Here is a 13147-nt window from a genome sequence, read left to right as displayed (position 1 = left end):
ATATCTACTCAATAGTTTATTCACCTCATTGTGACCTTCATCCGCAGATTAATCAGGTATATCTTAGGTTACGTGGATATTAATTAACTTTCTGTTGGGTGAGGAGGGGATAGAGGTGTAGTATCTTTTTGGCTATAAATATCTGTGGTTTTCCCTCCATATTTTTTCTGGATCCATCATGAAACTCCTCCTGATCTGTGTGCTCCTCGGAGCAGCTGGTGAGTCCTGTGTTTCCTTCTGAAGACCATTGTTCATTTTGATACATTTGATTTTCTATTGATTTTTGATTATTTTGATGATTTACTTTTTAATAATTTTCCTTTATTCAATTGTTACAATAATGAGATACCAATGTAAACATTATATAACCTGGTAAATTGTATTTTTCTCAGCTGCATTTGAGGATGATGACAAAATTGTAGGAGGTTACACCTGTGCCCAGAACTCCGTCCCCTGGCAGGTGTCCCTGTACTCCGGCTACCACTTCTGTGGTGGATCCCTGATCAACAACCTGTGGGTGGTCTCCGCTGCTCACTGCTACAAGTCGTAAGTTACCACTATTTAATCCAAAACTGAACCATAAAAGTAAATTGAACAAGTTTTTATTTTTACTGCATAGTATTAGAGAGCATCAAATCTATTGAAATTCAAAATTTATCAGGTTTGATACTTTTTTATTCCAAAATTTGATTTACAGTGAATCGATTCACCACAAAATGTAATACTACAAAGCCTCTAATTGCGCTGAAAAGACGTGTGTAACACTGTGAAGACTTGTAGGACTATATCCAACACCTTTCAAGGTCTTTAATCTAAACATAGCAATAGTATTGTCCAAGTGACCTCACCATATTTAATCTAATAGTAACCAAGAGCCCATTTGATAGCACAGTGCACAGTGACAGTCTTTTCATGTTTTTTTAAATTAAAAAATGGTTCAAAATTATCCCTCTTAGTCATTTGTGGTTAGGAAAAATGTTCTATGCAGAACAATGACAAAACTGATAGTGTCACTGTCAGAGGTAATCTCATTCTGCTGTTAATGTGAAGAATGGTGTGCCATATATTCCATAGTGCCCTCTGTAATATGATAACTATTCTTCTAGGAAATGTTAAGTATTTTTACATTCTTGATGAAATTTATCAATAAGTATTTTAAAAATGGATTATAGAAAAATATACAATTTTCTTGCAGGAGCATACAGGTCAGACTGGGAGAACACAACATCGCTGTTAGTGAAGGTACCGAGCAGTTCATCAGCTCAGCCAAAGTCATCAGACATGGAAGCTACAGCTCCTGGACCCTGGACAATGACATCATGTTGATCAAGCTGGCGTCTGCCGCCTCCCTCAACTCCTACGTCCAGGCTATTGGTCTGCCCAGTGGCTGCCCTGCTGCCGGCACCAGCTGTCTTATCTCCGGATGGGGCAACACTTTAAGCAGTGGAAGTAAGTCATGAAATACAGAATTCAGAACTTTCAAACATGGAAATAGAGTAGGCGTTATTAACTTTAAGTTAGAAATTTTTCTTTACAATAGAAAAAAAAACATTTTCTTAAACAATTTATACCGTAGCAAGAACTGATATAATTTCTGATGGATCTTCTAGATATCAAGAAATATTGATAGCCAGGATTAAACACAATGAAATTAGGATACATATATATCCTAATTTGATATATATATCTACTACCCATTTTTCCATCCCATTTGGGTGGCATGTAGGAGAATACAGTCCTTCAACTGGTTACCTGGCCTTTGTATGGCATTGCCTATGTGTTGACTCATAAAAGGGGAATCTTCAAGAGTCTATTTTCGGGATACATGGTAGATCTTAAGAATTAATATAGAGAAAGTGAAAACTTCAGACATTACATCATATTGATTTTCTAATATTCGACTAAAATGATGATCTGATATAGAAAACTAAGAAGAAAATACTTCAATTTTTTTGTTATTTATTTTAGTTTGGTCAAATGATTTCTCTTTTTTTTAGATAAAGTTAATGATTTTTGGGTCGACATACAATATTATAATATTTATTGTTAATTTACTTTTAGCCAACATGCCCAACCTCCTCCAGTGCGTGGATGCCCCCGTCCTGACTGCTGCCCAGTGTAGCAACGCCTATCCAGGAGAAATCACCAGCAACATGATCTGTGTTGGATACTTGGAAGGAGGCAAGGATTCCTGCCAGGTAATGTGCCTTTATAATACTGTAAATATTAGACCCTTGGATTGGACTTCATAGGTTCCTGTGTACAATAGAAGAACAATGGTCGAACCTCAGCGTTCTGAATTCAACAAAGATTATCTACTGCTCGAGGTTTCTGGCAATGTCTTTCTTTGACCTTCTTTACCAAAATGTCTTCCATAGCAAAAGTTGCCATAGTCCGTTATATGGAAGCCTCTCCCAAAATTCCATTTCAGTGCATATTAGATGACATATTTGAGAAGGTTATGAAGGTTTATTGTTGTAGCGGTAGGTGATGCTAAGACTGCAATCACATGGATCAGGGTTCCCTCTGCAAGTCACCGGTATTATGAAATGTATATGGTACATGGGGATCCCTGTGACTTATTTTGCATCGGAATCTTCATGTTATACCTTTATGAGAGAGACGTCTCTGCTCATCGTCTAGAATATAGATATTTGACATTTATTAAGTTCATGAAATTCAAACAATTTCTCTTTGCATCTTCTCAGGGTGACTCTGGTGGACCCGTGGTCTGCAATGGACAGCTCCAGGGTGTTGTCTCCTGGGGATACGGCTGTGCCCAAAAGAACTATCCTGGTGTCTACACCAAGGTCTGCAACTACAACTCCTGGATCTCCAGCACTGTTGCCGCCAACTAAACCTTTACTTTTGAATATTTTTGTTCTTCTGCTACTATATGGTCATTTACAACATTGTAACAGCTGAAACATCAATAAAATGTTAAAACGAATATGGCGACAGTTCTTTTTTGTTTTTCATAAATCTCTTTTGGGAACGCAAAGGAAAATCATATGTAGCTCATGGTACAAGATAATACAGGAACTAAACTATTTTTTCATATTTTTTCAATTTTTTTCATATTTAGGTGGCAATTAAATTGCCTTCAGATAGGTGGACATCCGGGTTCTTAGACTCCCACTATAAAAGATCCCTGGGAAGCCCACAACTCCCATCTGAGCAAGCATAAAAAGCATAAAAATCAGGATACAGATTCAATAAGAAGCAAATGCTACAAAATTTTTTATTTTTTCTGGTCTTGGAATTTCATGAGCAATGGGTAAAGCTGTTTCTGGGATTTACTTTTAGTGGCCGAAAATACCGGGATTTTGGATCAAGGATGTTCAGTAATCCCAAAATCGAGGCGTCTTAATAGTGGTTTGGCAATGCGTTTTGAAGTACAGGGTGGGCCATTTATGTGGATACACCCGATTGGGCCATTTATAAAGTTGAATTCAAAATGGCCGACTTCAAAAAAGGCCGCCATGGTCACCACCCATCTTTAAAAGTTTTCCCCTCCCCTCTCTTATACTAATATGCCACAAACAGGAAGTTGCTATCACCAACCATTCCCATTTTATTTAGGTGTATCCATATACATGGCCCACCCTGTATATCACTGCTTTACCTGGACAAAACACACGCAGTATCAAGTGTATGGAAGTATGTATGTTTGACATTGTGGTTTTGTTAGCCTGGACCACAAAGGGTGAGAGCTACAATGTCCAACGAAAGACGAAGGAAGAGCAGCTGGACCTCATCCCAAAAAGACATTTTAAAGGAGCAATCCCACCTGATGTGAGCTCATAAAATCTATCATGTCTTAATTGAAAAGAGTCCAAGAGTAAACAAAAATTCAGAGCTCTATAAAGTATTCTATCGAGGTTGTCCTGGGTCTTGGAGTTAATAATCCAAGAATAAATTCAGAATCAGCATCTGTGTGTTTCCTTTTTCCAAAGTTTATGGAATCAAGGAATTTTTAGTAATTTTTGGATAAGTTTTTAGGGACGAGATAATGAAACAAGAACATTTGTTGAAGCCACAAAAGATCCGTTATCTACCTGTAACAGCAGTGATATGTGTTGTCAACCCCTTAAGGTGCATGGTCCCATAGGCAGATTATTAAAAATGAACCATAATTCTGTAGCTTTGACGTAAAACAGTCATGAATGCAGAAAATCCTAATACAACTAACAAGATGCTAAAATGGACATAGTTATTTATAGTCAGTATACGTATAAATATACCTCACCTCCAGTGTCGGGCCTTCCGGTGTGTAGTAAGAACATTCACAGTTCATAAATATCGTACAAGTATACACAAATGAGAGTTTCGGCTTTGTAAATCAGAACCTGATATTAAAAAGATAGAACTAGTCCACCTATCGATCACCCACAGCATGATCACATGGTGCTAATGAATAGTTATGGCAGGGAGAGTCATGATGAAGGCCCACATGGCTGCCATGTTGTTAGGCCTGAGAAGCCTAGCCACACACTGGGCTTCATATTAGAACATCATTTTAGCCATATACTGCAATACAGCTGTTATTGCAGACTGCAACGACCCGAACATAACTCACCAACAGTGGCGGATTATAATGAGGTCAATCTGGGCGGTAGCCCAGGGCCCAGTGGCGTGAGGGGCCCCACCAGCCCAAGGAAAATTTCCTCATTGTAATCCGCCACCATAGCGCCACGCCCCCCATGTACCGACCCCATCCTCTCCCTCTCAGACCCACCGCCCACAGCAGCTCCAGCGCCTCACTGATAAATCCCTGCTCTGTGCGCACAGGACCTGTGATTAGGTCACAGGAGGGGAGGAGTCAGTGGGGTTACATGATCAGGGGCTTCAGTCGGAGGCCCCTGATCATGTGACACCTGTCTCCTCCCCTCCTGTGACCTCATCACAGGTCCTGTGCACACAGCCCTCAATGTATTGTATGCGGTACTCTGCTGTGCTGGTTGCCTTGGTGCTGGATGAGGGAATTATGTGTGGGGTCAGGAGGAGTTTACAGCAGGGTTCCTCAACTCCAGTCCTCAAGGCCCACCAACAGATCATGTTTTCAGGATTTCCTTAGTATTGCTCAGGTGATAATTGTATCACCTGTGCAATACAAAGGAAATCCTGAAAACATGATCTGTTGGTGGACCTTGAGGACTGGAGTTGGGGAATCCTGGTTTACAGGGTGGATGTAGCTGCCTGTGTGGGCGAGGTGTACAGAGCAGAGCCACGTGTGTGCGAGGTGTATGGAGCAGAGCCGCAAAAGGGCAAGGTGTACGGAGCGAAGCCACGCGTGTGCGAGGTGTACGGAGCAGAGCCGTGAATGTGCGAGGTGTACTGAGCAGAGCCGTGAATATTCGAGGTGTACGGAGCGAAGCTGGGCGTGTGCAAAGTGTGTGGAGCAGAGCTGCGAATATGCAAGGTGTACGGAGCGGAGCTGCGCGTGTGCGAGGTGTACGGAGCAGAGCTGCGTGCGTGCGAGGTGTATGGAACAGAGCCACTTGTGTGTGCGAGGTGTACGGAGCGGAGCCGTGTGTGTACGAGGTGTACGAAGCGGAGCCGTGTGTGTACGAGTTGTACGGAGCGGAGCCGTGAGTTCAGGGTGTATGGAGCGGGGATGTGTACGGAGCGGAAATGTGTGTGTACAAGGTGTAAAGAGCTGCGTGTGTACGATGTGTATGGAGCGGAGCCGCGTGTGTATGAGGTGTACGGAGCATGTGTACAGAGTGGAGCCGTGTGTGTGTACGAGGTGTACGGAGCGGAGCGGCGTGTGTGCGAGGTGTATGGAACGGAGCCCTGTGTGTACAAATTGTACATAGCTGAGCCGTGTGTTTACGGAGCGGAGCCGTGTGTGTGCGAGGTGTATGGAGCAAAGCAGCATGTGTACAAGGTTTACGGAGCAGAGCCATGTGTGTACAAGGTGTACAGAGCAGAGCCGCATGTGTGCGAGGTTTACAGAGTGGAGCCATGTGTGTACTGAGTGGAGCCGTGTGTGTGCCAGGTGTACGGAGCGAAGCAGTGTGTATGAGGCATACAAAGTGGAACTGTGTGTGTATGAGGTGTGCGGAGCCATGCGTGTACAAGGTGTATGATGGGGAGCATTCATACCTCCCAACCGTCCCAGATTTTGAGAGTCTGCCCCACTGCCCTGACCGGGAGCTTACTTTTCCCGTGGACACAGGAGTATACGGCAGAGCCCCAAGGAGCAATTGAAAACTCGCACATGACATTCCATCGGAAGTGATGTGCTGGAAGCTGACTGGAGGAAATTGTGACGGAACTATGGAGGCACTTCAGGGAATGCTTCAGATCATCACCATGTCCTCCTCCGACAGCGCGGACAGCTGGATCGCCTTGGACTCGGGGATGTCGGCCATGTGAGAGGATCATGATACGGCCTGCACCATTAGGCTCAGGTGGGCACTACAATGTGAGCCGGGCTGCTATAGTATTCTTGTAGAATCTTTCTTTCTTTCCTCTCTTTCCTTTTCTTTTTTTCTTTGTTTCTCTCTCTGTTCTTTCTTTCCCCTCTTTCTTTCTCTCTCCCTCTCTGTTCTTTCTTTCTTTCCCCTTTCTTTCTTTTTTCTCTTTGTTCTTTCTTTCACCTCTTTCCTTCTCTCTTTGTTCCTTCTTTCCCCTCTTTCTTTCTCTCTCCCTCTCTGTTCTTTCTTTCCCCTCTTTATTTCTCTCTCCCTCTCTGTTCTTTCTTTCCTCTCCTTTTTTTCTCTCTCTGTTCTTTTTTTCTGTCCCCTCTTTCTTTCTCTCTGTTCTTTCTTCCTTTCTCTCTCTGTTTCTCTCTTTCTACTTTCTTTCTCTCTGTTCTTTCTTTCTCTCTCCTTTCCTTCTCTCTCTTTTTTCTTTTTTCTCTCTCTTTCTCTGTTCTTTCTTTCTTTTCCTCAGTACCAGTCAGTGTGCCCACAGTATCAGCCACTGGGCCCTCAGTACCAGTCAATGTGATCAGCAGTGCTAAATGGTTGTGGTTGGGGCATGGACAAGGGTGTGACTAGTTGTGAAATGGGTGTGGTCGGGCGGCTGGTAACCAATCATCATAGTGGAAGTCATCTGTTTCCATCAACTTTGTTATATGTGGGCAGTGGGCACCTCTAGTAAGGTGAGCACGAGATGGCGGGTCTTGTCACCTCTGCCTCACACATTAGTTACTATGAGGTGTACTTTATTCCTGCCCCATTTCTTTCTTGGCCTGCTGAGAGAAATGTTTTGACCAGTTGAAAGTTATACAACCTGAGGATTGTGCATGTGTGCGTTGCCCGCATGTAGTAATAAGTGTGTGTGTATATATATATATATTTACTTACTCTGACCCCTATATAAACCCTCTTCCTTTGACCGCCGTCCACTTTCCCATGCTCCTGTTCCAATCCTGGGTTCGTTTTTGGTCCCCCTTGCTCCTCCACATGCTGAACATTTGGGACATGACTAACATTGCACAATGTGCGCTTGTTTGTCGCCAGATGCAGCGACGTGTCCAGTGTGTGAGGAGTCGGCGACTTGTATGTGGCGTTAACCCCTTTGCTGACATGTTGGGCACAGCCTGTGACGAGGAGCGACTCTTCCTGTGTATCCAGCCACAGCCTGCACATTGGAGACTGCTTCTTCAATGTGGGAAAGTTCATGAAGCAGAAGCCTCTGTGTGACTCATGTGAAGCAACTTGTCTGACAGGTCATGGGTCCAGGTCAGCAGGTGATTGCAGACTATTAGCTGGTTTCGATGTTAGGTACAGGTGAGTCAGGACTAGATGTTGGGTGGAAGCCTTCCAGTATTTGTAAGGCGTCGTGCACACGCTGAGTATTTGGTGAGTTTTTACCTCAGTATTTATAAGGCCTCGTGCACACGCTGAGTATTTGGTGAGTTTTTACCTCAGTATTTATAAGGCCTCGTGCACATGCTGAGTATTTGGTGAGTTTTTACTTCAGTATTTGTAAAGCTTCATGGACACGCTGAGCATTTGGTGTTTTTTATCTCAGTATTTGTGATGCCTCGTGCACACGTTGCGTATTTGCAGAGTTTATTTTACCTCAGTATTGAACCCCTTCCCGCCCCTTGACGCACCGTATGCGTCATGAAAACTAGTGATTCCCGACCCCGTCACTTGAACGGGGGGCCCACAGAGTCTGAGCAGCCCAGGGCCCTGACTACCCTTAATCCACCCCTGCTCACAGCACACCTTTCAACCCACAGCTACCTCATATGATATAATACCAGAACACTAATTGAAGGGTGAAAGTCGGTCACAGCTTTATTAAAGTATTTTATTTTAATCATTAGAAATATTTTAACCATTAGCAAGGCACTTAAATTTATTGACCACGCTCGCGGCCATAAGCTCTGTTGCATATTCACAGGCAAGTCAGCCGATGAGCCGTAACCATGTGACCTTTCTTTCATTTACCACTGTGACTTGAATTCTACAAAATAAAACATATTTTAACAATCGTATAACTGCAACCATAAAAAGGGAGGGAGGTTGGGACAAGCACCTCCGGGACCCGAATGGGGGGGGGGAAGAGGAGGAGAATAGGCTCCGTACCTCATTATAAGCACCAGGAAGGGGCTGAACTAGCCACTTCCCATTTTCATTGGCCCCATCATTTAACAACCACCCCTGTTATGAGTTCATTTTCCCCTTCACCATTGAGGTCTGATGAACTCCCTCTTCTGGTGAAGGAAGGTAGTGAGGCTGACTACCAAGCACCTGAGCTGAGAGAGGATGACTGGGCGACGGGGATCTCTGACTGGATATAAGGCAGCGGACGCCCTTCTGCCTCGCTGGTGATTTCTCTTTGGAATTCTAGGAGACCAGTCTGATTCCTGCTCCTCAAAAGCTAAGTTTTCTGCTTTGCCTTTTTGCATTTGTGTTTTGGTTTTAGTTTGCCTTGCTTTTCTGGATTCTGCCATTCCCTGCTGGGGTGAGCTGAATTCCTTTTTTGTCGGTTTGCTCTGTCTTCAGAAAATACCTGAGTACTGACATAGTCTTTTTGAAGCCTAGCGTCTTCAGGGCCTTTTTCCCTGTCAGTCTGTTGGCTCTTATTTTGATAGGGTTTTTCACGGATTGCAGACAGCAGCTTTCCTATCCTGTCCTATCTAGTTAGCTTGGGCCCCATCATTTGCTCAGTCTATCTTTCTATCTGTGTTAGTGTTTTTTCTTCTTGCTTCACCGTCATTATATGTTGGGGGCTGCCTATTGCTTTGGGGTCTGCTCTGGGGTAGTTTAGATTTCCCTTTCTGTCTTTAGGCTAGGCAGTTCTCCGGCTGTGATCGAGGGGTCTAGGGCATCGTTGGAACCCCCCACGGCTACTGCTAGTTGTTGTTGATAGGTTCAGGGGTCTGCAATCCGATAGCTGCCAACTTCTCTGGTTTTCTGGACTTAGCTAGCATTTCTGTTTTTGCCTCCTATGGTGACTCATTCATAACAGAATCACCAGCCATACCGCAGATCCTAGGGTACTCAATAGCAGGAAAGAATAAAAAAAAAAAAAAGTGTGTATATTTTTTCCTCTATATCACTGAGGCCGTAGGGGGAATTTTTTTTTTTCTCTCAATGGAAATAAAGCAGTTGTCTGATTGTGTGGAGCAGCTCGCTGCGGAAGTGCGGGGAATTTCCGCCTACCTTGCTCATTCACATGCTGCTGAACCAAAGATCTCTACTCCTGATGTGTTTTTTGGGGATCGGTCTAAATTTTTGAATTTCAAAAATAATGGTAAATTATTTTTTGCCTTGAAGCCTAACTCGTCAGGGAGCTCCGCACAGCAGGTTAAAATTGTCATCTCTTTGCTGCGTGGCGATCCCCAGGATTGGGCATTTTCTTTGAAACCTGATGATCCTAGTCTGACTAATGTGAACGCATTTTTTCAAGCATTAGGGTTGTTGTATGACGAACCTAATGCTATTGATCAGGCTGAAAAGACCCTGTTGGCTTTGAGCCAGGGTCGAGATTCTGCAGAATTGTACTGTCAAAAATTCCGAAAGTGGGCGGTCCTTACTGCCTGGAATGATAATGCCTTGGCAGCTCTCTTTCGGAAGGGTTTGTCAGAAGCCGTAAAAGATACTATGGTGGGATTTCCTGTTCCCTCTTGTCTGGACGATTCTATGTCATTAGCCATTCAGGTTGATCGGCGTTTACGTGAACGCAGGACAGCACGAGAGGTGTTGCCACCTGTTGAACAAGTGTCTGAACCTATTGAATGTGATAGAGTTTTGTCCAGGGAGCAACGTCAGGAGTTCAGAAAGTGTAATAAGCTGTGTTTTTTTTGTGGAGATGCCTCGCATATTATTTCTGTCTGTCCTAAACGAGAGAAACGTTTTGCACACACGTTTTCTGTGGGTGGTGTTCAACCTAAGTTTCTTCTGGCAATTACTCTGATCTGCTCCCTGTCCACATTTTCCGCCAAGGCTTTTGTGGATTCGGGAGCAGCCCTGAACCTAATGGACTTGGATTTTGCTAAACGTTGTGGATTTCCTATGACACCTCTGCGGACGCCTATCCCTTTGAGGGGGATTGATGCTGCTCCTTTGGCGAAAAATAAACCTCAGTTTTGGACCCAGGTGGTAATGAGGGTCGCCCCAAACCATCAAGAAAATTGCAGATTTTTGGTGTTGCATAATTTTCATGATACCATAGTTCTGGGGTTTCCCTGGTTGCAAATTCATAATCCAGTTTTGGACTGGAAATCTGTGTCTGTGGTGAGTTGGGGTTGTCGGTGTGCCCTTGGTGAGGCTCCGGTTTTTTCCACCTCTCCTCAGTCGCATGATATTCCTGACTATTTGGCGGACTTTTATGATATATTTAGTGAGAATGAGTCTGTGTCTTTGCCTCCTCATAGGAGTTATGACTGTGCAATTGAACTAAGCCCGGGGTGTAAATTTCCCAAGGGTCGGCTCTTCAACTTATCTGTACCCGAGCACGAGGCTATGCGATCCTATATTAAGGAGGCGTTGGAGAAGGGTCATATTAGACCATCCTCTTCACCATTAGGTGCTGTTTTTTTTTTCGTGGCCAAAAAGGATGGTTCATTAAGGCCTTGTATTGATTATTGTGCCCTCAACAAAATTACTATCAAATATCAGTATCCATTACCCCTGATTTCGGATCTATTCTCCAGAGTTAAAGGTGCTTGCTGGTTTACCAAGCTTGACCTCAGGGGGGCGTATAATTTTATCCGCATTAAGCATGGGGATGAATGGAAGACAGCGTTTAATACTCCAGAGGGACATTTTGAGTGCCTGGTGATGCCTTTTGGGCTCACTAATGCCCCTTCTGTCTTTCAGTGCTTCATGAACGACATTTTCCGAGACTTTGTGGATAAATTTTTGATTATCTATCTGGATGATATTTTGATCTTCTCCAAGGATTTGGATTCTCATGTGGAACATGTTCGGACGGTGTTCCGGATCTTGAGGGAGAATTCCCTGTATGTCAAAGGATCAAAATGCCTTTTTGGGTACAGAGGATTTCGTTTTTGGGATTTATTTTGTCTCTGTCAACTATTGAAATGGATCCGGCCAAGGTACAGGCCATTTATGATTGGGTTCAGCCCACTTCTTTGAAAGCCCTCCAGAAGTTTTTGGGTTTTGCTAATTTTTATCGGAAATTTATAGCAAAATTTTCTAGTATTGCCAAGCCATTGACTGATCTGACTAAGAAGGGTGCTGATGTGTTGAATTGGTCTCCGGAGGCTGTTTCTTCCTTTCAGGAGCTGAAGTGAAGATTCACTTCTGCCCCGGTTTTGCGGCAACCTGATGTCTCACTCCCGTTCCAGTTAGAGGTGGACGCTTCTGAGATTGGTGCAGGAGCTGTCTTGTCCCAAAAGGATCATATAACATCTAAAATGAATCCCTGTGCATTCTTTTCCCGAAAGTTCTCCCCATCTGAACGTAACTATGATGTGGGGAATCGGGAACTGTTGGCCATGAAATGGGCATTTGAGGAGTGGAGACATTGGCTGGAGGGAGCTAAACATCAAGTCGTGGTCCTCACTGACCACAAGAATTTGATTTACCTGGAGTCGGCCAAACGCTTGAACCCTAGACAGGCTAGATGGACCTTGTTTTTTACACGTTTTGATTTTGTGGTCTCTTTTCTTCCTGGCACTAAGAATGTCAAGGCTGATGCTCTTTCTAGGAGCTTCTTTGCTGATTCTCCTGTGGTGAACAAGCCTGCTACCATCTTAGGCGAAGGGGTAGTTCTTTCTGCCATCTCGCCCGATTTGAGACGTGCTCTGGAAAAGTTCCAGGAGGACAAACCTGAGCATTGTCCCAGTGGAAAGTTGTATGTTCCTGACCAGTGGAAGAAGAGAGTGAGGTCTGAAGGTCATTGCTCTGCATTGGCTGGTCATCCAGGTATTTTTGGTACTAGAGATCTGGTGAGTCAGTCTTTTTGGTGGCCCGCCTTGTCTCATGATGTCAGGAATTTTGTGCAGTCCTGTGGGACTTGCTCCCGGTCTAAACCTTGTTCTCACTCTAGTGGGTTGTTGATGCCTTTGCCGGTCCCCAGGAGGCCATGGACCCATATTTCAATGGATTTCATCTCTGATATGCCTGTTTCTCAGAGAATGACTGTTATTTGGGTGATTTGTGATAGGTTCTCTATGATGGTTCATCTTGTACCACTCCCTAAGTTGCCATCTTCTTTTGAGTTGGTGCCCCTGTTTTTACAACAGGTGGTTCGTTTGCACGGGATTCCTGAGAACATTGTATCTGACAGAGGAGTCCAGTTTGTGTCTAGATTTTGGAGAACTTTCTGTTCCAGGCTGGGAATTCAGTTGTCCTTCTCTTCTGCTTTTCACCCTCAGACCAATGGGCAGACAGAGAGAACAAACCAGACCTTGGAGTCGTATTTGAGATGTTTTATTTCTGCTGATCAGGATGATTGGGTTTCATTTTTGCCCTTGGCCGAATTTGCTTTAAATAATAGAGCTAGTTCTGCCACTTTGATGTCACCTTTTTTTTGTAACTTTGGGTTTTATCCTCGATTTTCCTCAGGGCAAGTGGAGCCTTCTGCCTGCCCAGGTGTTGACACTGTGGTGGAGAGAATGCACCAGATCTGGGACCAAGTGGTGGATAAGTTATCTCTCTCCCAGGAAAAGGCCCAGCGGCAACCGACATAGGACCGTTGGTCCCCAGTTTAA

The 13147-nt window shown here is 44.1% G+C and overlaps 2 protein-coding genes across 2 annotated transcripts in view; one reads left to right on the top strand and one right to left on the bottom strand.

Moving 5' to 3' along the window:
- LOC141056285 (trypsin-like) overlaps nucleotides 1-13147 on the bottom strand; it is a 390181-nt gene that overhangs the window by 174456 nt on the left and 202578 nt on the right. The window lies entirely within an intron of this gene.
- LOC141056276 (trypsin-like) lies at nucleotides 129-2950 on the top strand. Its single transcript, XM_073553018.1, has 5 exons — nucleotides 129-218; nucleotides 393-546; nucleotides 1196-1449; nucleotides 2062-2198; nucleotides 2709-2950. Exons 1-5 carry the CDS (start codon nucleotides 179-181, stop codon nucleotides 2856-2858), a joined length of 735 nt encoding a protein of 244 aa, XP_073409119.1. The 5' UTR covers nucleotides 129-178; the 3' UTR covers nucleotides 2859-2950.

The sequence above is a fragment of the Dendrobates tinctorius genome, unplaced genomic scaffold, assembly GCF_039654945.1.
Source record: "Dendrobates tinctorius isolate UK_male_01 unplaced genomic scaffold, ASM3965494v1 ptg000196l, whole genome shotgun sequence".
Taxonomy (NCBI): domain Eukaryota; kingdom Metazoa; phylum Chordata; class Amphibia; order Anura; family Dendrobatidae; genus Dendrobates; species Dendrobates tinctorius.
Note: the sequence above shows the minus strand (reverse complement) of the source record. Positions and strands in the feature narration are given on the sequence as shown.

Coding starts and splice junctions, on each gene's coding strand:
- LOC141056276 (XM_073553018.1), top strand. CDS start 179: ATGAAACTCCTCCTGATCTGTGTGCTCCTCGGAGCAGCTG. Junction 1,450..2,061: donor CAACACTTTAAGCAGTGGAA/GTAAGTCATGAA, acceptor ATTTACTTTTAG/CCAACATGCCCAACCTCCTC. Junction 2,199..2,708: donor GAGGCAAGGATTCCTGCCAG/GTAATGTGCCTT, acceptor GCATCTTCTCAG/GGTGACTCTGGTGGACCCGT.